The 24,097-nt window shown below is 43.8% G+C and overlaps 3 protein-coding genes across 13 annotated transcripts in view; 1 reads left to right on the forward strand and 2 right to left on the reverse strand.

The window, feature by feature from the left end:
* The window catches only part of cep112 (centrosomal protein 112), a 103,570-nt gene extending 101,555 nt beyond the window's left edge, over positions 1–2,015 (reverse strand). For 7 of the 9 annotated variants that reach the window (XR_005073032.1, XM_037090037.1, XM_037090035.1 and 4 more), the window contains exons 1-4: positions 1,893–2,015; positions 1,403–1,508; positions 1,035–1,225; positions 730–893 (exon numbers count right to left, since the gene is read on the reverse strand). Coding sequence is in view for 8 of the 9 variants with exons in the window: in XM_037090037.1 (XP_036945932.1) it covers positions 730–893; positions 1,035–1,225; positions 1,403–1,502 (455 nt within the window). In the remaining variant the exon portion in view is untranslated. The other 2 variants (XM_037090034.1, XM_037090033.1) reach the window with 2 other exon arrangements.
* Positions 2,016–2,048: 33 nt separating this feature from the next.
* Positions 2,049–24,097, forward strand: part of si:ch73-374l24.1 (protein kinase C alpha type) — a 99,514-nt gene continuing 77,465 nt past the window's right edge. For both annotated transcript variants that reach the window (XM_037090045.1, XM_037090046.1), the window contains exons 1-3: positions 2,049–2,112; positions 2,709–3,416; positions 3,612–3,643. In XM_037090045.1, coding sequence (XP_036945940.1) covers positions 3,250–3,416; positions 3,612–3,643 — 199 coding nt within the window. In that variant the 5' untranslated portion in view covers positions 2,049–2,112; positions 2,709–3,249. The remainder of the gene's footprint in view (positions 2,113–2,708; positions 3,417–3,611; positions 3,644–24,097) is intronic.
* LOC119014665 (DNA-directed RNA polymerase II subunit RPB1-like) lies at positions 3,889–5,908 on the reverse strand. Of its 2 annotated transcripts, XM_037090048.1 has the most exons (5): positions 5,747–5,908; positions 5,586–5,644; positions 4,398–5,367; positions 4,277–4,312; positions 3,889–3,937 (listed from the first exon to the last, which is right to left on the reverse strand). In XM_037090048.1, the coding sequence occupies exons 1-4, from the start codon at positions 5,767–5,769 to the stop codon at positions 4,303–4,305; spliced, it is 1,062 nt and encodes a 353-aa protein (XP_036945943.1). In that variant the 5' UTR covers positions 5,770–5,908; the 3' UTR covers positions 3,889–3,937; positions 4,277–4,302. The 2 variants fall into 2 exon arrangements, with proteins under 2 accessions (XP_036945943.1, XP_036945942.1); XM_037090047.1 differs by lacking the exon at positions 4,277–4,312 and having other exon boundaries at positions 3,893–3,937.

The raw sequence follows: 24,097 nt of genomic DNA on the forward strand, positions 1-24,097 counted from the left end.
CAGAAACACAAGTCTCACTCATGGAAATGACTCACACTGGAATCTTACAAGAGGTGAGTTGTTGCAGGAGGATGACAGTAGAGGTGTGAGTCAAAGTCAGAGAGAGGTGTTTGGACTTTACCTTCCTGTAGAGGCCAGACTATTTCACTGATCTTGACAATCTGGATGAGGCAACAACTGAAACTTTAGGTCAAGACTTCTCCTTCAACTCCACAAAACGTAAAGGCCCAGGTGTAGAAATACCACAATTCCCCTTTAAAATTATAAATCAATAAAAGGTAAAAGTGTTTTTCAAAACCTTCGGGACCTTGTATAAACCCTGTACTTTTGACTGCGAACCGCAATGCATTTCAAAAGATTGGGGAGCCTCTCACTGCCACTGTGATGAGCAACTGTAAGATCATGAAGGGATTAACTGAGAGTATGTTATGCTTTCACTTAAAAAAAGCTACATTGCCAAAGTACCTTACATGGAAATCTGTTTCAGTTTTTTAATTTAAAGGTTGGATCAAGGGCCTCACAGCATTAGATGAGCTTATTCATCTGCAGAGGAGGCAGCTCAAAATAATGAGCTGCATAATAATGATCAAATCAGGGTTTTCTGCCTTTATTGATAGTGACAGCCAAAGATGGAAAGCTAAGATAGACAGAAAGGAATATTACCATGCATTATGATTTAAAAGTAAATCTTTATGGAGTTAACTGAGGTGAAGTGCGGTGGAACAGTACCTGTGATGTGTTCCAACAGGTGTGGAACTTGGTCTGTCCTTAAGCATACCGATAGCCAAACTGTCATCAGTGTAGCCACCCAGCTCTCCTGTCACCCAGTCAGGCAGACCAGCATTGCTGTGCCCCACAGAGCAACCAGTCAGTGGCTCGTCAAAGTAGATGGACTTGAAATGAAAATTCAAAGACAGGTGATTGCCTCCAACAAAAGAACTCTTCATTTAAGATTTACCGTATCAATATTTTTGTAAAAGTCTATCATATTACAAAAGAAGTTGCAAATTGTAGCAGATTTATGGCATTCTTACCATGTATGCAGGGAGTGTCTTGAGGCTGCCAGGCCCTGGTTTGCAGGTAAAAGGCAACTCCAGGACCCCTCTTTTGAGCATGTGCAGGAGCAGACGGGCATACATGTTGCGGTTCTTACGACCTATCAGACCCGAACCACATGTGGCTGGGTCACACAGCTTCTTTATCCATATGGCACATTGCTGGCGCTCTGACATGAATAGGAAAGATAGAGGAAAATGGTAAATTGCGACATACATTCATGCTGTCTCGTCAGTTACTTTCTGACAGTAGCCTATATACTTAGGATGGCGTCAGAAAACACACAACAAAGCCTGCAATGAAGTTTGCTGTACCAGTGACGTTGAGAGATTAAATGGCATCTCACCTGTCCTGTTAGGGTGTTTGAGGACAAATGGCTTCATGTCCAGTAGATAATGGTCAAACTCAGTGTCCAGCCTGCCCCATGAGTCCTCGTGTTTGCTCATAGTGACCTGAGGAGGCAGATAAACAGTTATAACGATTAATAAGGATTGGCTGGCGGTGACCTATGTTAGCAAGCTACAGGGAGTGCTTACATGCCCACGAAGTGGCTATTTTGTTATACGAAGCAGATAAGATAACCCCGTGTCACATAATGTTAGCATAACATAACATGACAACAGCCCATTAGCTAGCTGTCGTATGATCGCTGTTGACAAACTAGCTAGCGGAGAGACTGGAGCTCAGTAAGGCATTAGCAAACGAGCTAAAGCAGACCAGTAACACGCACGCGGGCTGTTGTTGTTTCTTACGGACTTCCTGGAACCGACTAACGACGACGAAAATGGCAAATTCTTTTTGAAAAATATAAAGATAAGGACTAAAAAGCGACTTACATTGAGGACTGATTCAGCCGCTCAAACCGGTTCAAAACTTCAGCGTCCTCACGTCACGTCACGTCCGTTTTCCGTGGAGACGCGGCGTCTCTGTTGCCATAGAAACCCCTGCATCTTTTTTTTCCTCCTCAATTTCTCCGGCCTGAGAGTTACTTTCTACAAAGTTTGTTTCAAGGAAATGTACTTTGCTAGCAACATCAGAGCTGAGGTCACGTCCTCGGTAATTTTGTTATGGTTCTTTTACATCTTGATATATGTATTTGGTAACACTTTAAAATATCTGTCATATCATTAGAACAAATTATGTATAATTAAAGCATGTTAATTAAACTTTAGTTATAAGTTATGTAGCGCTGGCAATGAGATGCTTTATATACTATTTATTAACATTTTATTGGAACGTTGCAATTTCTGTTCATAAAACTTTAATACTATAAACATTTGGATGCCATTAGAAAGTTCCAACAGATGTTTGTAACTTTTACCGTTGATTTATGAACCATTTATTTCTCATTGAAATTACATTGCAAAATCTAATAAACTATGAATGTACCATTTATTAATGATGTTTATATAAGTGTTACCCATGTCGGTAAGTTCTTTTGAGCAAGTCTGAACAATTTAAATCTAAATTAGCCACATTTGTTACTTGAGAAATGCACAGATTTATACAATAGATATGTTTCTGAAATCCTGGTTACGGCCATGCATTAAACATTCACACACACACACAAAAGAATATTTATGATAATTGCCAAAAATCGCAAATGTGAGTCTTTAAAATTGTTTTGCGGGGTCTTATGTCACGATTGTCAGCTCAATCCAGACCAGTGGGCTAATGTAACCCCAGTTCAAGTCCGCAAGATGGCGCGCAACACCGTCTCCTGGAGAGGATGGTCAGCTGCTGGTGGAGGGGACACGTCGCCTTGGTTCATTCATCATTAACTCAAAATGTGGAAGAAAAAAAAAAAAAAGCAATTCCCGGAACACAATCGCCTGACCTAGTTCACGGACAGGACACATCAGTTAGACGTGCCTCGGTGTGTTGACACACCTCTGCCTCACTTCTGATAAGTCTTCTGCCTCGCTGAAACCTGAAGTGAGATCTTCCCCACACCACGTGAAGGCAGCGCTCACGACGTCACTCTGAATGAAAAAGTAGCGCTCAGCGCGGCTCAGCTGCGGTGCGGGGCAGAGGGAGGCGTGCGGGGCTGACAGGAGCAGCAGCACTTTGTCCAGAGCTGGGAACAGAACCAGGACAACCTCGCCAACACAAATCGGTCGGGATAACACCAAGTTGTGGCTGTGTAGTTTTTAGAAAAAAAAAAAAAAAAAAAACGTTCCCCCCCTCCCCATTATGGCTGACCATCTTTTACATTATAGTGACTCAGCTGGGGTTGGGAACCGGTTCGCCCGCAAAGGTGCTTTGCGGCAGAAAAACGTGCATGAAGTGAAAAACCACAAATTCACAGCGAGGTTCTTCAAGCAGCCGACGTTCTGCAGCCACTGTACGGACTTCATATGGTAAGCATCTCTTATGCACGGAGCATTTCACTTTAGCAGCAATTCAACACGCCTTTTCCTTATACAGCAAGTTTAACCTATTTATAAAAAGGTGATTGAGCATGCAGAAGCGCATTTTTTTAAAATACACTTTTGCAAATAGTGAAATTTACAGTAAATGTAACGTTTTATTGTGCGTCTTGTTTTTTCCCCCAGGGGATTTGGGAAACAAGGATTTCAATGCCAAGGTAAAGTGCTTGCATGTATGTGAAGTGGTGCATTTGAGTGGTTTTGCTTAACACCTATTTGTTTGCCCTCCCCAAGGGCCAGAAGCCCAGCTCAGTACATCTTAAATGTCAAGAGTCACCCTAAAAAAAGCAGAAGAGTTGTGCAGTGATTTAACAGCTGGGTCCCACACCAACTCAGCTTCCTTTTCAAATACTGTAAAAGATTGCATCTAATCTTATACATGGAAACACTGACACAGCAAAACTGGAATCTTTAAAAAGTTTTATTTTCTTTCCTTTGGAGGGCACAGCACTCTGTAAAAAAAAAAAAAAAAAAGGTTTGTTAGCATGATTGTACTTGGATGCATAAAAAAAAAAAAAAAAAAAAGTGCACCATGTGGTTGGTAAACTTTGAAATGTTTTCAGTGAAGCCAGTCTCAGGAGAGAAAAATTTATTATTATTATTATTATTATTATTATCATCATCATCATCATCATCATCATCATCATCATCATCATCATCATCATCATCATCATCATCATCATCATCATCATCATCATCATCATCATCATCATCATCGCTAGAAAAGGTACAAATAAAAAAAAGGTTCAGGTTATGAAACTGTTTTAAAAGTCACACACAGAAACATTTACCTGCAACTTGCACAGGATAGCCACAGTTACCACTTTCTGGAGGATAAATTTTGATTAGGAATCATTTACTGTGAAGGAAATTTGCTCAAGCAAGCCTTGTGAGAAATGTGAGGCAGCGTACCTGTGAGGGTTCTTGGCAACTTTAGGTGCGGCTGGTTGACCCTTAGCACCCTTTGAGCTTACAGCCATTGGTTGGGGATATTCTGGCGTGTACTTGGTATGGCTGAGATGATACTTGGCTCGCCGGTAGGCATTTCTGGACTGGATAATGTAGCTTGGAGGTGGAAAAGGAAGGATGGGTCTACGCAATCTCTGGGGAGCCTGAACTTTTTGGGTCTTGGCCAGTTTCTGTGGACGCTTAAAGACCTCATTTAGTGGCTGGTAGGCAGTTTGACCAGAGTTGGTGAAGCTTCCCAGACTTGGATAGAAGGGCTCGGCTCGTGTGTCAGCTGGGTAGCTGGAGGACGAGGGGTAATTCAGTGTGGAGGGGAATCCAGTTGAAGACCCCTTGCTCATGGATTTAGCTTTGTCATAACCTCCTGCAGGATTGGAGACGGTGCCAGAACCCCGGCGCTCAGTCGCAGAGGGATATTGGAAGACCTCTTCATAGGTGAGACGGTGAATGTTGGCACCGGCCGCACCGTAACCAGCGTCAACTGGTGCAAAGCTAAGAGACGTCGTAGCCCGAGAAGTTGAGGCCGGAGCGTAGTAGGCAGTTGGACCAGCATAAAGGGAGTCAGCGGCGCTTTGAGTGGCGGGCATACTGACACCAGCTGGTGTTTGAGGTTTGACAGGGCCCGGTTGAGGCCTAGCAGGACTACTCAGGATAGGGAACACAAGCGACTCGTCAGGGTTCTCCAGCCCCCAGTCTCTCGGAGAACCATTAACAATTCTCTCAGCCTGAGGAGCGCTAGGTTTTTCAGACAGGGCCCAAGCTGGCTGTCGTGCAACTGTAGGTTTGCCGTCTGTGTATGCGGGGCCCGTCGGCTGGTAGTTTGGAGCCTCTAAGTTGCCCTCATCGTAAGCCAACGCATCATCATCAGCATCATCTCCCATGTTGGTTGTGTCAACCACAGATGGATAGCCATACCCTGTCAGATGGAGTGATAAACTGAATCAGTACAGGCATTTGAGGCTTAAAAATAGTGCTCTGTCCTTTTTATTATCCTCTAAACAGCATGCTTAGTCAGTCAATATTTCTAAACTTAAAAACCCAATTAATGTTGTAACCATTAAAATCCTGACTTTTAATTCATTCTCCCAAACTATAGAGTACCCCATTTAATGTGGTGATTAAGAAAGCCGTTACCTCTTATAGCTGGTGAGCCTACACCACCATTAAACAGCAAAAAACAAATCCAGGAAACCCTGTAAACAAACCAATGAAGACAAATCGCATTAAAGTCACTGTTTAAAAGATAATTGAAAACCATAAAGTGCTCAGAAAGCCAAAACATGAACATAACATACCACAATAGGAGTCTAAGAGCCATGGCAGTACGCTGAGAAGCAGCGCCCCGTACTACTCAGATGTTATGGTTTGAGACAAGCTGCTCACTGGGACTAACTGGACTTGAGAGTAACCTGTGGGCTGATTGTGAACCTCCTTAGCATCCCTTTTATATGAGCACTCCAGGTCTTAACAAACACCATTAGCAGCAGCTGCTCTCTGGGAAATTAGTGGCCAAAGTGTTCACAGGTGTGGCAGCTGGACGGCGCTACACCTTGTTTCAGGGTGAAAGTCAACATGCTCGGCGTGTGTTTCTACTGCAGCGTCATAGGAAGAACACTGGCCACATTCCTTTGAGCGTTTCTTCGTTATGTGCATGCCAAGGTTGCGGACTCTCGCTCGAAGCTTCTCTACGGAGTCAGGGTGCCACGCACATGCCCTGAAATCAACACCCCGGCGCCACCGTCTCTGCTAGTGTAACATTTCTATCCAGACACCTGATACTGTGCCAGCTAAAGAGGAGAATGGCAAAGGAATTAGGGAGTCAAAGATGAAAACGGTGGCGAGAGTTACAGTGGGGATTACTAATTACTAATTAAAGGTGCATCATGTAGTTTTGTGGAATACATTTTAATCAGAAGAGGAAGATCGTCATTGAGTGATGTTTTATTCCCAAACAAACTAAATGAACAAACTGTCTTTGCTTTCTTGACTGAATAAAGAAACTGGTCGTAAAGGATAACACAGTTTCATACTGTTTTGCTTTGTTTATTTGTGGCAGACCCTGCCACCCTTCAAGTTTTAAACAGTTCTGGGGACCTTATTATCCTCTGAGAACAGCTTGTTTATTCAGTCATGGAAAGAAAATAAATATTTCTATTATTACCTCATTTTTATTGGAAAATACTGAAATTACTGAAAGTTTTAATTTCTTCTCCAAAACTACATAGTGCCATAGTGCCTTTAAAGTCAGACTAAAACAAACAACAAGTACATTGTAAAATAAATGAGGAAATGTAAAGAGGGGGGAAAATAAAAATAAAATTAAATGTATTATGTATATCAACCAGTTAAAGTGAGATTTGTTCGCATCGTCTGCATTTGCAGATGTGCAATTGCATTAATAGATGCATGGCACTGCAAGTCCCTTTCCACATGAGTTGCAAGATTACGGCGACTGAGCTTAAAGTGTGATCTGCCAGACAAAAGAGAAAAGGCTCGATCAGCAGCGTCAGGAAGGCTCAGACTGAAGAGTAGTCATGCATTCAGATGGTAGCGAGCTCATACAATGAGTAGAAAGAACAATACATCTCATCAAAATGTTTGTGTGGGCAGCCTCGGAGAGTTCGCACAAATACCACACCGCCGTGACAACACGCCACAATACAGTTGTGCGGTGTGTCACCTGAAAGTGTAGTGTATTACTCTCAGACCTGAATGAAACGGGCGGAGGTGTTTTTTTATGGTTTCGATCAGTCCTTGGGATGACTGCGCTGCCATGGTGATAAACTCACAGCATAAGGAAACCCAACATCCAGCCACTTATCTGTGCACCAAAGACATGCCGATGAGTGTCACTCTGCAGAGTGCTGCTGCACTGAGGTGATCTGTGGTTTTAAAGGAGACATGTGCTCATTCGCAGGTTTCATAATTTTGCTTTGGGTTGCTACTAGAATAGGTTTACATGCTGTAATACTCAAAAAGCAGCGCTGTATTCCCCCTCTGTCGGAAGAGCTCTGTTTTAACCCCCCACCACCACCATCGAATACCTACCTTGTCAAGTCACAGAATTAAAGGCAGGACTAGTGACGAGGCGTTTCAGGAGCAGGGTTTTCTGTGGGAGAGAGGAGCTTCTGCGGACTTTTAACTTTCTAGATAATAAAACACCGAAAGAGGGGAAAACACCAGAAACAGTGTCTAAACTTGACACACATGCCTGATGATGAGAGTATCATACATTTTAGAGTTGATTGCATTGCGATGGCTTTTTTAACCTTGATGATTATTGATGATATTCAAACGCCATATACAGTACATGCATGTGTGCAGAGGTGGAGCTGTCCATTTGCAGCACTGTTTGCTAGCGGAGGTGGGCTGGAAGATACATGTTCTTGGACGCAGATAGTGCTTTTCCTTGTGTTCATAAGGAATGCATCGCTTTATTTTTTTTTCTTTTGTAGAACCATACAGTTGAATAATCCCCAGAGGACCTGATGTACGGACCTCTCTTTTCTTCACTGAAAGGATGCATAAAGGCTTGTTGATGGCTTTCCTGCACTGTTACTGAATGTAACAAGACAGCGCGGAGAGATTCAAGCTGGAATATTCATCACTGTGAGACTCTAAATCAAGGCATATATCTCTCCTCTGCGAATGCGACCGCGGCTTCTTATTCATGCACAAAGCTCAAGAGCCGAACCTCTAAGAATTGCTTCTCTGAGGCGGGAGTGTCAAGTGTAAAAAAACTTGAGCCTCTGTGACACAGACAGTCATTGCGATGTTCTCGTGTGTGTGTGCCGCAAGTGTGAGGCGCAGCTCACCAGCAGAACACTGAGAGTCATTAGAAAAGCGATAAAGTGTGACTCCTGTGATCATTTATCATCATTCGATTCCTCCGCATGGCTATATCAGTTTACGTATTCTTAAGCGTGGGCAGATTAGGGGGCCGTCTAGAGCCTCCTGCTGCGCATTGGAAAGCCAGATAGCCGCCTTTTTTTTTTTTTTTAATTCTCCTGTAACCAGCCACCTCCACCACACCACAGCGAGTAGCGGAGTGTAGAGCAGCAGCACCGGAAGCGTCTTTATTACTTAAAGATATCTGTGTGGGCGGAGGACAGAGCTCTTGCCGTTCCCAGGTTGGCGGCTGGGCTAGCTTTTTATTGTTAAAGGTAACAAAGGTGATGTCTGCGTCTCCGTGGTTATGGATGTAGGAAGCATGTTACAGAATTCAATGAATCACTTAATAGCCGAGATCACGAGGTAATGCCCCTCTTCTTTTTCCGCAGCCACACATTTACCGCCATTTTCTTGAGATGACATGTAATTGTTGTACATTCGCTTTAATGTTCTTTATATCCAGTTGCCATAGGAACTCAATGTAATGAAAAGAAAAAAAAACATTGTAACGTTGGTTTTTGGTATTTAATGCACATTTTAGAGCGACACATGGCACAACAGCGATACATCCTGTCAATATGGACATGCTGAGCTATATCCTTTACTCCCAAGACAATAACACGCTCAGCTTGGACCGCTCCCTTTTCGCACGAACAGGAGCTCCTCTCTCCCACAGAAAACACTGCTCCTGAAACGCCTCGCCAGAAGTCGCATCTTTGACTGCCTGACTCGAAGCACCATGTCAGACGTATGGACAAGTTATGCCTAGCCTAGCCCAGTCTGCCGTGTTGTTGTTGGCGGTGCTGGCTCAGGCATGTGAGATCTGACCAATCAGAGCATAAGGAATAAGGATGTGAAGAAATGTGGCTGAAATAGCAGTATTTAGGTGGCTTTGTTGAAACATATTTTGGATTTTTATGTTTTTTCTGCAGTGGCTTCTTCTTTCTTTTGTGTTCTTGGAGATCTTTGTCTAAATCGAAATGTTCCTCTTGCTACTGCAGGACTGACTCAAAGAGAAAACGATTGCTAATGGCTGAAAAACATTACTTGCACCCACCACATAAATGGATTACACTAGTCACATGTGTAGCAGCATATGTGAAGAGGTTATTTTGGTTAATAGAGGTTGCGACTCTTTTGCCACAATGGCAAAACTGGGAGCGATTCATAGTGGAGCTGTTACAGACAGCTGACCGCAAACCAACTTTGTTGTTAGGAAACCCCAAGTGTGATTTGATCAATTTGACATTTCAGTAATGTGAGTGTATTTGCTGATATCGAATGATGCTTGAATGAATAATACGCTTGTCATGTTGCATTTACCGCACAGCAGACAGATGGATGGGCGTTCAACACTCGAAGCTCCTCGCGTCAAACCGGCGAGCTCTGTTCCGCTGCAGTTTTTGACTTGAGGAAGTATGACACACGAACAAAGCCTGAGCCGTGTCAAAATATGACACAATTATTTCATTAGTCAAATTTCAGGTCGGACTTGTTATTGTTAACTATCGATCTTGGCAGGGAAGCTGTTCCTGCCCAAATGTTGCCGTGCTGAACAGTGCTGCATGCTCATCTCGAAGGAACCAGCCGTCAGAGAGTGACTGAGCCACTTGCCACCATGTTAGATGCTCTGCCGTCGCCCCCTTTGCCTTCCCCTCCTCCCCTAGCCTTTGAAATCGAGCGTCTGTGGAAATGACTGTGCCATCTGGAGAGTCGAGAAGCCATCGTTGGGAGGAGAGCACTACGTCTGGACACAAGTAGAGCGAGTGGTGGAGGGACAGGCGGTTGCAGGAAGGGAGAAGATTTAACAATGTACAGTGTGCTGAAGGGAACTGCGAGGGAAAGGTGAACACGCACGTACAAGACTAGATGAGACGGAAAAGGCAGAAACAGAGGAGGATTCGCAATCGCATGGGTGGAAGTGCCAGGGTGAAAGAGATGATGGAGTCAAAGAGGCCCTTTACACATTCTGGCGTCTTGCTGGAGAGCTTTGGCAAAGATAAAGCAAACAGTGTGACTACTCAGAGCAGATGAAAGAGAGCGGAGAGAAAACAGTGGTGGATATTATGTCGAGGCGATGAACAGTGGCCAAGTTACACCGGAGTCAATCTGTCAGGATGTTGTGTGTGCCGAAGATAGCTCGTAATTGCATTTGGGATCAGATTGATACCTCGGGGTGGCAAAAACAAGTTGTGACAGATTGTCGTTTAAAGCTCATATGATGAACCTGAATGCAAGCAGTTCCAGAGCAATATTGGTATTGATTCCGAGCCATGTTATGTTATTGCCTTGTTTCCTTTGCTCTTACTTGTCACTCAAATTCTGGAAACAGCAGCCAGGTCTTGTATGAATCCTCCAAGCGATAAAATGGGGGACAAATCAGATCACTGATAAACAGTTTCATCAGTCCTGTAGGATTCTCAGATACAAGTCCTCCTGAGTTTAAAATGATATGAGTATTAAGAGCAGGACTCCAGACTAACTTTTTAATACTTGTTGCGCCCTTTTACAGTGCGATGGTGGGAAAGATTAGTATTCCCTCATTATTGGGGGGGAAGACTCTGTTTGTGTGATTCTGCCATAGGTGCATATATCATCTCCTTGTTGTTTGTGGTTCTTCTTTGCTTCCATGGTGACGTCTCCATGACTGTAACCAGCCCATTTTGCTGTGTTCGAAACACATTTGCATGCCCAAACGCAGCCAATTTGCCTACTCTCTTCTCCAACCCAGTGACTATTTAGCTTTCGTCAAGCGATAACGATCTGGGATCTTTCATCATGAGCACCGATGAGGGCGTCGGGTGTGGGCTGCTCCGCCGCTCTCTGGGACATTTGTTACCCCCCGTGGGCGACAATCATGTATGTGTCAGTTAGCATGACGAGGGCTGACACATGCCTCCAAACGAGACCAGCACCGAGCCCTAATGGCGGTGTAGGTGTGGAGCCAATCACTTCCTCCGCTCACAATGGAGCGATGGACCTCATTAACCAATCAAGGAGCAGAAGTGCGGGGGTGTTGGAACATGAGAGCGAGAGCTGCACAACTCCTGACGGGGGGGGGGGAGACCCAAACAATAAACATCTTACACAACGGCAGGCGGAGACAGAACGGCGCTTTCTCAAGTGATGCCGTTGAGATCTGAAGGGTCCTCCCGTGCCCACTGAGGATCGCCTGGATATGTTTCATTAGATACAAAATAATTCAATCTTGCTTTGTTCTTTCACACGGCAGATCTTCGCCCTTGTTGCTTTATTTTTCGGATTATTTAATTATTACCCTCCCGCTCAGTGTAGTGGGTGTTCTCGCTGCTGTACTTGCCTGTTTACACTGTCATATTTTCTTTTTTTTTGTGGGGAAATATGCATGAGCTAAGAGAATCCATTAATTTAAAAGCATAGCTCATTAATTACTTTTTTTTTAATCTAATCACTCTTGAATGCCAAAGTGAAGTGTGTTGATTATAAGCTTTACCCTGAAAACACTTAACAATAGAAGTGACATAAAGTGAGTGAGCGCCGCAGTGCCGAAGAGTGTGCAGACCCAATTAAAACGTTCTTAACAGATATGTCCCGTGATGCATTTTGAAGTATGTGCTGGGCATTAAGAGCAAAACAACTGAGAGTTTTCGTATCAAATGGCAAAACTAGTCTGTGACTGACGCATCTAATATGAACTTTGACATCAAAATCCTGCAGGAATTCCGCCTCACTTCAAACCCCATCCCGAATATCACTTGAATTCTACCGAGCTCAGTCCGTTTGAGACTTATTGAAATGGGCCGATTGAATGTGGAGAAATTAACCGAAGCGTTCTTTAAAATATCAACGATTTTAAACCGACTCCCGGCTGAGCGGCATTAATTACACCGAGAGTGGAAGCTTAGCTGGCCGGGATAATTATGTGTAATTCTGCCTCTGCTTGTCTCTTCTCCACATTCAGAGTGTCCCTTTGTTACTGTCGAGCTCTCCCCCTCCCCTTCTCCGTCTCCACTCCTCACTCAACACTACTGTAGCAACAAAGTGGGCCATTTCCATTTTGTTAGCATGTTGACAGCTCTTCTTGGCGGTTTTGTGTTTTATGTTATCAGATCCTATCCGCTGCAGCCCCTTGGTCTTGTTCTGTACATCACGCCTCCGTAGCACATGTTGTATATGCAAGCTTAGTTACACACAGTGTTTAGCAGTGACATAGTACTATGTTTTGTTTTTTTTTTATTATTATTATTATTAGTAGTAGTAGTAGTACGTTTCATTGAGAGAATCCCAAAGCTCTGCTCTGATCATCTTAAATTAAAAAAAAAAAAAAAAGATACAGTGCATGATTTCATTTGAGCAATTTCCCGGCCACTAAAGTCACACACCGTCAGGAAATATTGGCTCTTGCCATTCTCCGTCTGCATTGGTGGCTTGTCAGATTGAATTGTAGAGCCTTAACAGCTGTGTCCAAAAGGTCTTTTCATCTGTATTCCATCTGTAAGATTTTCCCATGTGACGACATGAGTGGATTGCCACAGTCTGGTTGCAGGACAACGAGCTCTCAATTAAAAGTCACTCGCTGTGAGGAGGGGGTGAAGGGGAGGAGATTGGGATGGGGATTAAGATGGGTATAAGATTTGTTTGGCGTTAAAGGGCCTTCCACACCGAGAACAAAAACTTTAACAACAGCTATGTCATTAGGGTCGCTTTTGGGGGCAGCACGATGAACGAAATGCAGCCAGCCAATCACAATCCATCTGCATTTACAGGGCTGTCAAATAACTTTGACTTCAGGGACATTTTCCTATTCAGTAATACTGGTTTCTAACTGTAGAAAACCTATTTAATGTGAGCCAAATGCGAGCACTTCAGAGACGCTTCTCTCCTAACTCAGTCTTTGATATTTATACAACTTATTAAACACTTGTATAATGTACATTAGGTTGCAAATTAAACACTGATGGGCTCTCTGAAGTTTATTTCGTCCTTTATACAGTCGCCAGGATAATGGATGTTGACACAGACAAGAGTATAAACACAATTTGTCATCAAAAGACAACAACTGGCGTGATGGATTCTCCTAACTTCGACTGTCTGCTGCCCTGTAACAGCAGCCACTGTGACTCGATGCAAATACATTGTATGACTGCTTCACAATAAAGCCACACCATGTTTCTCAAGTGGAATGCTTTTAATGTGAAGGAGCGGTAGTGGAAAATCTTGTTCCCTGTGAATCCATCATGGCCGAAACTGCCGTTAACAATGAAATGTATTAAATAGAGGTAGTTACAGGATGAAAGTGCATTGAATGACTACTGCAGAAAAAAAGGGGGGTTGGAATGAATTGAAAATATATTGTGAAGCTAAACGGCAACCTGACTTAATGCATCCATTGACAGGATCTGCTGTTCCAAACACTGGTCCCTCTTCCAAAATTGTTTGTAAATTCTGCTGATTTCAGTCTATAATGCTGTATTGTGGGGAACACTTTGGATTTGAACTTTCATCCTGATTGTAATTGTGCTGCTAGAAGGCAATTTGTGATTTTAAAAAGCTGGCTGATCAGAAGTATATATACATATTCTGTGTAAACCATGATTCAGCCATCAGTTGTTTTATTTCCACATTAATAGTACACACAAACTACAGCCAAGATATTTCCTCACATAACACCCGTTTGCCCTCGCAATACACTCAATATTACACCTCAGTAACCAGAAATCCTTCTAGGTGCCTCTCACACGCCAAGCCTGCCCTGTGTCAGCTCCTACAAAGTCATTTGAACTAACAGCAGAAGTATTCTATGTATCTTTTCCCTCGTCTCCGGCGGCTACTGTAAACTCTCGCCAAGTGCGGTGTGCCAAGATTGCCATGGTAACAGCGCTTGGCCTTCGCTCCTCCTGTGATGCGCCAAATCTCTGCCAGCTACCCCGGGCTAGTGCTTCCCTTTAAGAAAAAAAAACAAAAAAAAACTAAACACAAAACACCCCTTGTTTCCAAATAATCCTTAAATGATGATTCAACACGGGAGCCTGGCATCAATTCCTCAGCTCCCGTTTGTCCAAGTAAAATGGGCTGCAGTAGCCGTGACAGTGCATTTATCTTCTAGTCAGGGTGGGAAGTTTCTAATCTACCAGAGGGCTGTCTAATGTCCCTTCCCACACCTGGCTATTTATACTAGAACTGCACATTCACATATACGAACAGACCAATTGTTACTGTGATCCCCGTTCCACTCCAATACAGTCGTTTTTTATTTCCTGTCCCCTCCCGTTGACTTCGTTCTGCCCCATCCTTGTCACATGATAAATAGAGAAATTGACTCCCATCCCATAGTAATCCCACTGCAATCCTGTGACCCACAGGATTCAGGGAAAAAAAAAAAAATCCCAGCCCAGCCTTTAATCCCGAACCCGGCAGTGCTCGGTGCAGCACAGAAACCGGAGAGGAGACCATTTCATGGCCAATTCGCGACAGACTCTGCCCCCATTCTCAGTGCAGCAGTGACCGCCACAAGTGCAATGTTTTCGTTTTAACAGACTGTCTGAGCGGATCATGTCACTATGTTTTGCTTGCATAACACAGTGTCATCTGGTGACATTAAAAAGGGGTCTTTTTGGAGGCTCGGCGGGCATTACTCAGCCGAGAGTGGGTAGTTAATTGTCAGGGAGCTTGCCTGCGTCTTTTTGCCGAGACACAATGCGGTGTAATAAGATGACACATTGCTGTACCCTAATAATCTCTGTTTTTAACAAAACAAAGGCAAAGGAGCAGTCGGGGGGGAAGGCTCCGAGGGAGACATCTGAGCGAAAGACAAGGACTCTAGATGGATATGTGTGATGTCGTCCCTAAAAAATATATATGCGGCTGCGTTTGTTTGTGCGGTGCGCCTAAACAATGATGAAGAGTGACAGGAACAGTCACAGCACTGTGATTTAATCTTTTCCAAAAAAAAAAAGGCTCCAAAGAGGGAGAGACAGCAAAGATTTCCGACAAGATGCACTAAATGGCTGACACCGAGTGTCGACTACAAACATGCTGATAACTTTCCGCCACACTGTTCCACATCTGTTACACAACGAATTTCTCTTTCCAGGAGAGTGGCAGTGGGCTTTTGTATTTTGCATTTGTTCATTTCTTTTTGGGGATGGATTGGTTTGTGCTCAGGCCGACCAATCTGCTGCAGGATCGGTCTTAGATTGCTTGACCCATGTACAGAATGACACAGCGTGAACCCACTGCGGAAAATGTGTACCAAGGTTTTTTCAGGGAGAGGCCTGTGCTTTGTCTCCGCAGTGCTTTATGGAGTGAAAGATGGCGGCATGTTGAACTTTCATTCATAATAGATGGTGCCCCAATGATTTATATAAAAAGACACTATCAGCCAACAGACGACCTACATTTCACTATCTGACATTTAACCCCTGCGTTATTGGTCCACATCTGCCCAAACCATCTGTTGCCATGACAATCGGTGGTGTAATTCAGTTCCCGTATCAAACTCTGGGCGAGTGGATCAATGCGGTGAGTGTGTAGTTGTGTGTGCATCCCTCTCCTGTCTGCAGACTCCTCCCCCGGGGGAATTTAGAGCAGGAGTGCTCACCTCCACTGTACACACCTCACCGCTCCAGCTGTGCTTAATGAATTCTGCGGCGATTACACCCACGGCTATTTCGGGAGAGGTTTAAGTCAGAGACATCAGTCTTGACCCACATAAAGTCAGCACAATGTGCACTCGAGAGGATTTCAAGCTCGCAGGGCCTGTGCCGTATAACGTGCGTCCTCTCAGGTGTGATGCTTTAAGGGCCCAAGGACAAAAATTTGCAAGAATGAGATTAGAGGTCTGGTTTTCATTTGGTTCTTCTCTTTCTTTCAGGTGACATGTGCACTCTGACCTCTTTTTAACAGAAGGTTATTATCAGCTGTGTTGTTGAACTAGGAAAATCAATCAGTCAATCTTGATGAAAATCATCATGCCTATTTTTCAATCGTCCATTGCACATTGCTTGTTTTTACAACAGTAAAGCCAAAAAATCTATTGAATTTTGGTAAACAAACTCTGAGCAGCATGTTATGCAAATGTTGTCTTTTTAAAAGTAAACATTTTATTTAAAGAGACAGGAGCTAAAACAGGGAGCTCATTGTTTGCCTTTGCTTCAGTGTTTTATATAGATGCTCATTCATTTAAAGATCTTGAAAGTTAAAATGGTCAAAGTACACATCAAGAGAAGCTCCTCTCTCCCACAGAAAATACTGCTCCTGAAAGCCTCATCATAATGCCATCCTTTAATTCAGTGACTTTGTCACATCACGCTACATCATAGGGTCACACATTTGCATAATTTATGCCTAGCCGCCAGTTTGGCACAAAAAAATGATTAAGTACTGCTGCTCTGTTGCTGTTAGGGGTGCTGGCTCAGGCATCTGTGAGCTGACCAATCAGAGCAGACTGACTATTCAGGAGGAAGGGGGGCCTTAAAGAGACAGGAGCTGAAACAGAGCATTTCAGACATAGGGGGAATACAGTGGTGCTGGACTGGACTGAGAAGACTAATGTGTTTTTTGAGCATTAAAGCATGAAAACCTTTTCTAGTAACAAGCCAAAATAAAATTAAGAACATGAAAATGAGCATAATATGGCTCCCTTAAAACACTGCTACTTTCAAAGGTATCATCTAAATAGCCCACTTAAACGCTACTTTAAAAAGTAAGGACATACTGCCAAAAGAGAGACGAGGAGATAAAAGGTAACTAAAAGACACTTAATAATAAAAGCGGGGCGCGTGTGGCTAAGATGGACACATGGGACTTTCCCAGCCACACAGTAATATTTTTGCTATTTCTGTGCAAGGACAAAGATGCGGGGAGGCAGGGAGAGTCAGAGGGTTAGCGAATGTGTGCCAGTTTTCTGAAGCGTGTGTTCTTTCTTCCTGCTCCTGTGGTGCCGCGTGTGTGTGTGTGTGTGCGTATGCGTACACTCGCAGTTTGAGGGTCACCCAGTAAGCGACTGCAGCGCAGCTCTTAGTCATCCTCACACCTCCAGCCCCCTTTTTTACCTGACTGTCCATCTGTCCACATATTAACAACCAGAAAGAAACTGCTGTAAACAAATTCAAATATGCAAAAGTGTAGCCTGCATATAACGTAAGTTCAAAGTAAACACAGAGCAGATAATGTTTCGGAAATGTTAATGAGTGCAGTATGCTTCTTTAGGCAGAGAACAGGGAAAACATCTACAAACAAAATGTGTTCTTGGCTCTTTTTCAGCTGAGCCAGTGAGCAATTACAGAATTATTATTTGGTTGACACAAACATGTGAAGGAGAGTCAGAGGCAATAAAACCATCTCTTCCTCCATCGCTATATCATCAGCTAACCTTGATTAGCTGGAGGGCTGTCACTGCAGATAGCGTTTACCTCTGCTTTCTATTTTATTTCCTGAAAAAACATGCGCTTCTACACTGTTAACAACACCCAGTTCTCACAGTTAATTCATTAATAATGCTTTTGCATTGCATGATGGCTAGTTATTTGGAATATTACAAGAAGCTGCTGTGACTTTGAATTTAAGCTGAATTCTGAGGTGACCGTAAAAAAAAAGAAGGTAAAAACGAAAACAAAAAACAAAATATTACATGACAAGGAAATACTGTAATTAGGGTACAGCACCATGCAGGGATTGAGCAGTCAAATATTGTAGTTTTCCACCGAGGTGCACATGCTAACAACTTGTTAAAAGGCTAACATGCTAACAACATGCCAATGTTCCAATATACTTCAAACATACTAACAAATATCTAAGAGGCTAACAGGCTAACAGGTGGTCCAGTAAGATACACCTGCTTACAGGCTAGTATGCTAACAACAGGCTAACAGACCTGCAAGTGGTGCAACAACGTGCACATGCTCACAAGCAGTATAGTTGGGTTAACGTACAAAACACGGTGCATTGCGGTAAAATTACTTTAAATTGACTGTAAGTGTGTATATTTACAATAACCACAGATGGTCATGTCAGCACCAAAATAGTTTATTTCCACAGTGAAAGTGTGTCATGGTCACCGTAGAAACACAATGTATCACTGTGATTTTCGCCTGTGAAATAAATGACTGTAAAATACAATGTTTAAAGGGTAGGGTACAATCATTTTGTATACCTGTAATAAAGCACTCTCACATACACAGTCGTTAACAGATCTTTGACAGACTGTCAATGTGCTGGAAGCGGCTGTAGCCTCGGTGAACTGCTGGTTAGCTTGAACCCTCCTTGAAACATTGTTGAAAGCCTTCCTTCTCATTTTTGAACACATACATCTCCTTTGTGTCCGTCTCTTTTATGCATATCCGTGCACATCCACCTCCTCCATCTGCGGTATGCTCACCTTTTTTGAACTCTTGTAGGGGCAAGAGAGGAGAGAAGTGGAGGGCGGATGGGAGACAGTGGCTGTCAACTCTCGGTCTCTAATTGAAGGTGTCACTGTTGTGTCTCCTCCCTCGTCTTTCCCAGCCTCCCTGCTCCGCTCAGGGCAAATATAGCAACAGGCGCCACAGGGGAGAATCAGCGCTCTGCCTCCATGTTTTTTTTGGCATCTGTATGGTAGAATGGAAGGAATTCTAGGCTTTGATCTGTGTTTTATAGTCTCTGGGATCCCACTGGTGGAATTACACGAAGGAGTATTCCTTCATGCTGAATGTTGTTGTTGGTTGTTGTTTCTGTAACTCCTGTGACTTCCATCTAAACATCGTCTTACCGCATCAGAAAAAAGAGAAACAGAATAATGAATGAAAGCCAAAATACTACTTGATTAGCCTGAAATACAGCCATAAGTGTATCAATTAGGCCTTCGGCTTTGCAACTAAGTGAATTAAACCATTATGAAAAGTGTCCTCCCTGCCCTGAAGTGTAAGAAGGATGTGTGTGGGTTTGAGGGGGTTGCATCGCTTCTCACCAACTGTTTATTCGAGTATTTGAAAGCCTGCACTGTGGCAGTAGATCCTGAGGAAATATGGCCAATAAAGCTTGGCTATTAGTTAAACCAAAGTATACAAATCAGTAATGATTAACACAGCAGAGTCTTATTTTGACTATCTAAGCGGCCCATCCAACCCCCCCTTTTTTTTTCTTTTACTACTATGTCTCTGGAGTTAGGAACTATAAACATGATTCATTTGCAAAACGGTGAAGGGACTGCCTGACGAATCTCCCCGCTAGTTCAGTATTCAAGCCACAGGGAGGAAATGCAAATGCTGAAGGCAGGGCGCTCAGCTGTTATGTGCACTTATGTATCATGAGGACTGTTGCTGGCATGTCTCCCAAACGGGTGAAAGAGAAGAGAAGAGAAGGTGAGGCTCGGTTTGCAGTTCTAGATCTTTCCTAACTTCATCTATTTGGACATTGACCATGCATGCATCGGTTACAGATTGTTCCTCCACATTTCATAAACGTGCATCCACAGTCACAAAGATTGTCATTGGCTCTTGAGTGTGAGCTCCAGCACATTCTCTCTCTCCATCCCGGGTCGAGTGAGGAGTCTCACCAAACTCTGATCAACCTGTGCAAACCAGGCAGGACTGATCAACTATAAACCAAGATTCTGGTCCTACACTGCATATGTCTTGCTCGAAATGCTTTCAGAAACGTATTTTAGTGTACCTTTTGGATGTAATATGAGATTGTTTGACACCAGCTGGCCACTTTACCGTTTCCTCTTTCAAAACAGACTCTGAGCCAAAACCAAGCCGCGCCCAACTCGTGGTATGTCAGCCCATCAGCAGGAGTGCTTATCCGTCCGGTGCAGCGCTACATGCACTCTGGTTGTTGTAGGTTTTCTATCTTTTGAGCACCTTTTCCCCTTTTTCTCTGGTCATGTGGCACCAATATCAAAAATATTTGCGTCTTTCTACTCCATATCCAGCCCACTTTTGTGCAAGGGCCAACTTTCCCATACCTCCTCAACCAAATCAGGTGATAGCAGCCAAACAAACACATTCATGTCTGGAGATGAGCATGTGTATGAGTTGGTCTATGTTCCAGCCCTCACCTATGGACTTAGGTTCATTTGGGCAGAGACCAAATGGGGGGATCCTTCATTCTGAGGTTAGACCCAGAACATGCTGGGGAGAGGATCCTCCAGGAGGAGCAGGAAGACAATCATGGGGAGAGGGACGTCTGGACGAGGTGGTGACAGTAGATTGACTCGTTTAATTAATGCTCTTTCTCTAAAACAAAACAGAGCGGAAGAGTTTAAGACATAGACTTCATGGAAGGTTTTCATCTTGTGTCTGACACCTGACCGAATAAAAACAGTCGGTGCATCAGGATGTTAGAGGATTAAAGAAAATTCCGTCGATTACCTCTACATCCATTTGTTAAACTATCATAGTATGGAAATTACGAGACTGTAGTTCTGACACGGTCACTTGAGAAGCGTCTCTTCCGTGAACATATGCTCCCTGCTGATGTAGTATGCGCACACGTGTTTCGTGTGGGTATTAACAGATTGTGCGGTAGCTGCTGGTGCAGAAGGATCAGCATAGTGTGTCTGCAGAGTGGGGATAGTGAGCCATACATCAACCTCACCCCACATGGCAACACACAGCCGGCCTGCTCACACCCACACACACACGGCACACACACACGCATGTCTATATACCCCACGGCTGCCGAGTCTTTGACACGCTAGGGCCTGTTTCTGTCCAGCAGATATTACAAAAGCGCATTGTCACTGCGACACCCTCGCGGGCTCTGTAGTGCAGACTGAGTGTCAGACAGACACGGCAGCCTTGACGGGTCAGTTCAGACTGTGTCGATAGCTCTTTGATCCTGGCTGCACGGACACAGTAGACTGTGCTGGAACAGTGCGGCGATGGAGGCTGTTGAGTGAAAAATTAGGCTCCCATCTGTAAGAGCAGCTCTTCACATGGAGGGCTGGTAAGAAACACAGTGGCAGAGAGAGGAGCGAGAGAAGTGGGCGTAATTGTCTCTGAAAGTGAGGTTAACCGCATACGTATTCAACGGGCCAGCGAAATCTCCCCACAGCGGAGAGCAGCTCGTCCTAGGAGCGCTAAAGGATTTGTCGTCTCTTCTCCGCCACTTCAGTCCAGACTACAGAGTCTCGCCAAACTGTTTGATAGACAGCCACTGACTTACATACAGGCACTCATTCTTTGGGCTGACCAAAGTATCTAAGTTACTTCTGCAGCATCAGTGTTTCTTTTCTGTGGAACGGACATGATCGCAAACATTACTTTGCAAGCCATTGCTTTGGAGTGGACTTCATTGAGGGTCTTTATACAGTTAACAGTCTTTTAAACCTATAAACAGCAAACACAAAAGGCAGAACTTGTAATCAAATACTAAATATGGTCATTTATATAATCAAATTGTTAATTCTGCCTGTATGACAGGATAAAAAGGATACAGCTCAGGACTTCCTGGGTCAATTTTTTTCATGGAATAAGATGGCTGTAGATTAAAATCAGGTCTGGCAACAACATGCATCTCACTGACATGCTGTATAGTCCTGCCTGCTCAGTAAAAGGTCATGAGTTATTCAGTGCACCAAAGGGAGGGAGTGTTGACCAGACACAGTGGGTGTAGGTTGCTCTTTCTCTATATGATCTATATGGTCTTCTGACTCTCAGCGAAAACTGCCCTTGTGTTGCATTATGATAGATACATAGATTATCGTCATTGTACTTGCACACGGAGCAGTTACACAAACAAGGCAAATGTGTTGAAAAGCCCCTCCAGCAGTCCTGCAGGTTTTCACTCCCGACAAGACGAAAGTGGTTTTGAAGAGCCTGACCGACCTTCTGACCCTGCTGTTGTCAAAGCTCTTTCACTGGCAAGGCTTCAAAAAAAAAATCATTGATGCTGAAATGAAGGAAAAACAGCGAAAGATAAAAATGTTGACATAGAAAAAAACAAAACAAGAATAAGAAGGCGCAGGGTGGCGTGGGAGGTAGCAGGTGCTAATTGAAACCATCTTGCAGAAAGCACAGAATGCCATTTCGCCACAGCTGCTGCCTTTTCGTTCTCTCTCCCGCTTCTCCCTTGTTCGCCTCCAAATGGTACGAGCCGTGCACTCGACAGGCTGACTAATCGCTCTACACAGGCTTGGATGCAGGCGCGTGGATTAACTAGGCCAATTAGCCAAGCACAGAGACTCCTGGTGATGAGAAGAGGCGTGCTCCCTTTTTCAGACGAGTGCCATTAATCAGCGATAAAGGGGGCTGAAGCAACACTACGGTTTACCGACCGCTCCACTACTCACAATAGCCAGGTTTTTTTGGGGCTCAAGCCTCTTGACCTCAATACAGCATGACGGTGTTTCTCTGGGGCTCTGCAGTTTTTTTGTGCTACAAAAATACTCTTCTGGCCGGCTTCAGAGAGGGACAGAGAACGAGAGGTTGTCCTAGTGTGAGTGTGTTTTCAGGCCTGTGCATCTTGAAGGAAGCTGCGGCCACATGTGTGTCCGTGTGTGAGTCTCCTCCGAGCATCTGTACATTTTGCATCTGGGTGATGCCATGTGTTTGTGTGTTGACGTATGGTATGTGCGCATATTATAACATGACAAGTCTGTGTGGTGGTGGCACAGAGCAGGCCTCGTGTATGGACTTGTCCAGCCTGCTCTTGTCTACTTGGCCGCTGTGCAGTATACTGGCCCCAGCTGACCCTGGATCAGCTCATCAGCTCAGCAAAAACAGGAGGACGAGAAGCCTCCAAGTGCTCTGTCGACTGACTCACAATCACCAAACACGCTTCATTAAAATGTGCCTTTTCTCCCTTCTCCACCCTCTTTGACATGTTTTTCCTCTCCTCCCTTTCACTTTCTCTTTCCCTGTGTTTACTAATAAACCGCCTTCTCATTCTTATTTTATACTGATCTCAGACAACTAATAGAACATCAGAGGTGTCTCCCATGTCTTTTCTATCTATTCTGTCTATTTGTGAGTGCAGTTATTGACGATTTACAACCTGGTCCTTAATGCATGCAAAGGGCTACGATGAATCACCTCAATTTTTCTATCGCGTTCCTTCAGTTGACTCTAGTTGGACTCCCATCACGGGGGTAGAACTGTGACTCATACTACACTACATGAATTTACTACGATTCACCCAGCTCAACCTAAGCATCGCTGGGAAAAAAAAAAAAAAAAAATCAATTGCGTGTCTTTTCAAATCTTGTGCCGTTTTGATACTCGCAAAACAGATTTGAATCAGACGTCATGTTCATCTGACACATTCACCAGATCTGATGGGGAAGCCTGTGATCAGCAGAGGATCTTCAAAAGATTTTTAGTGAAAGCAGCTACGAGTTGTAATATTCATCTTAAAGTTCAGAATGAAATGAATATCAAGCAAGGCTTTGATCTGACCTAAACATTTGTTTAATTTCATTTCCATGTTTCTGTGCACAGACACACACACATAAGAGCGAACTGTGAAGTTTTCCTTGACTTTTAGCTCTGCTCTTTGTGTTAAACAAGGTGCTGGAGCTTGTTAACAGAATCTTAATAATCCAGTAAAGAATATATATTTTGTCAACTTTATCAACTTCTGAGCAATGGGATCCAAAGTGAAGATGCATTTTCGGCCCAAGTTTAAACAGTTTGGGGTATTTCATGAGAGGTTTTTTTTTCTCATCTGTCATTTTAGCATTACATTTTAAAGGAAGGTAGCTCCAAAACTGAGGAGACAGAATAATAGCTTAATGCTGCTCACTGTACTCTTTCAGCATCTACCTGTTGTTAGCAAGTACCTCAGTTAGCCATGGA

Source organism: Acanthopagrus latus, chromosome 23 (assembly GCF_904848185.1).
Source record: "Acanthopagrus latus isolate v.2019 chromosome 23, fAcaLat1.1, whole genome shotgun sequence".
NCBI classification, from domain to species: Eukaryota; Metazoa; Chordata; class Actinopteri; order Spariformes; family Sparidae; genus Acanthopagrus; species Acanthopagrus latus.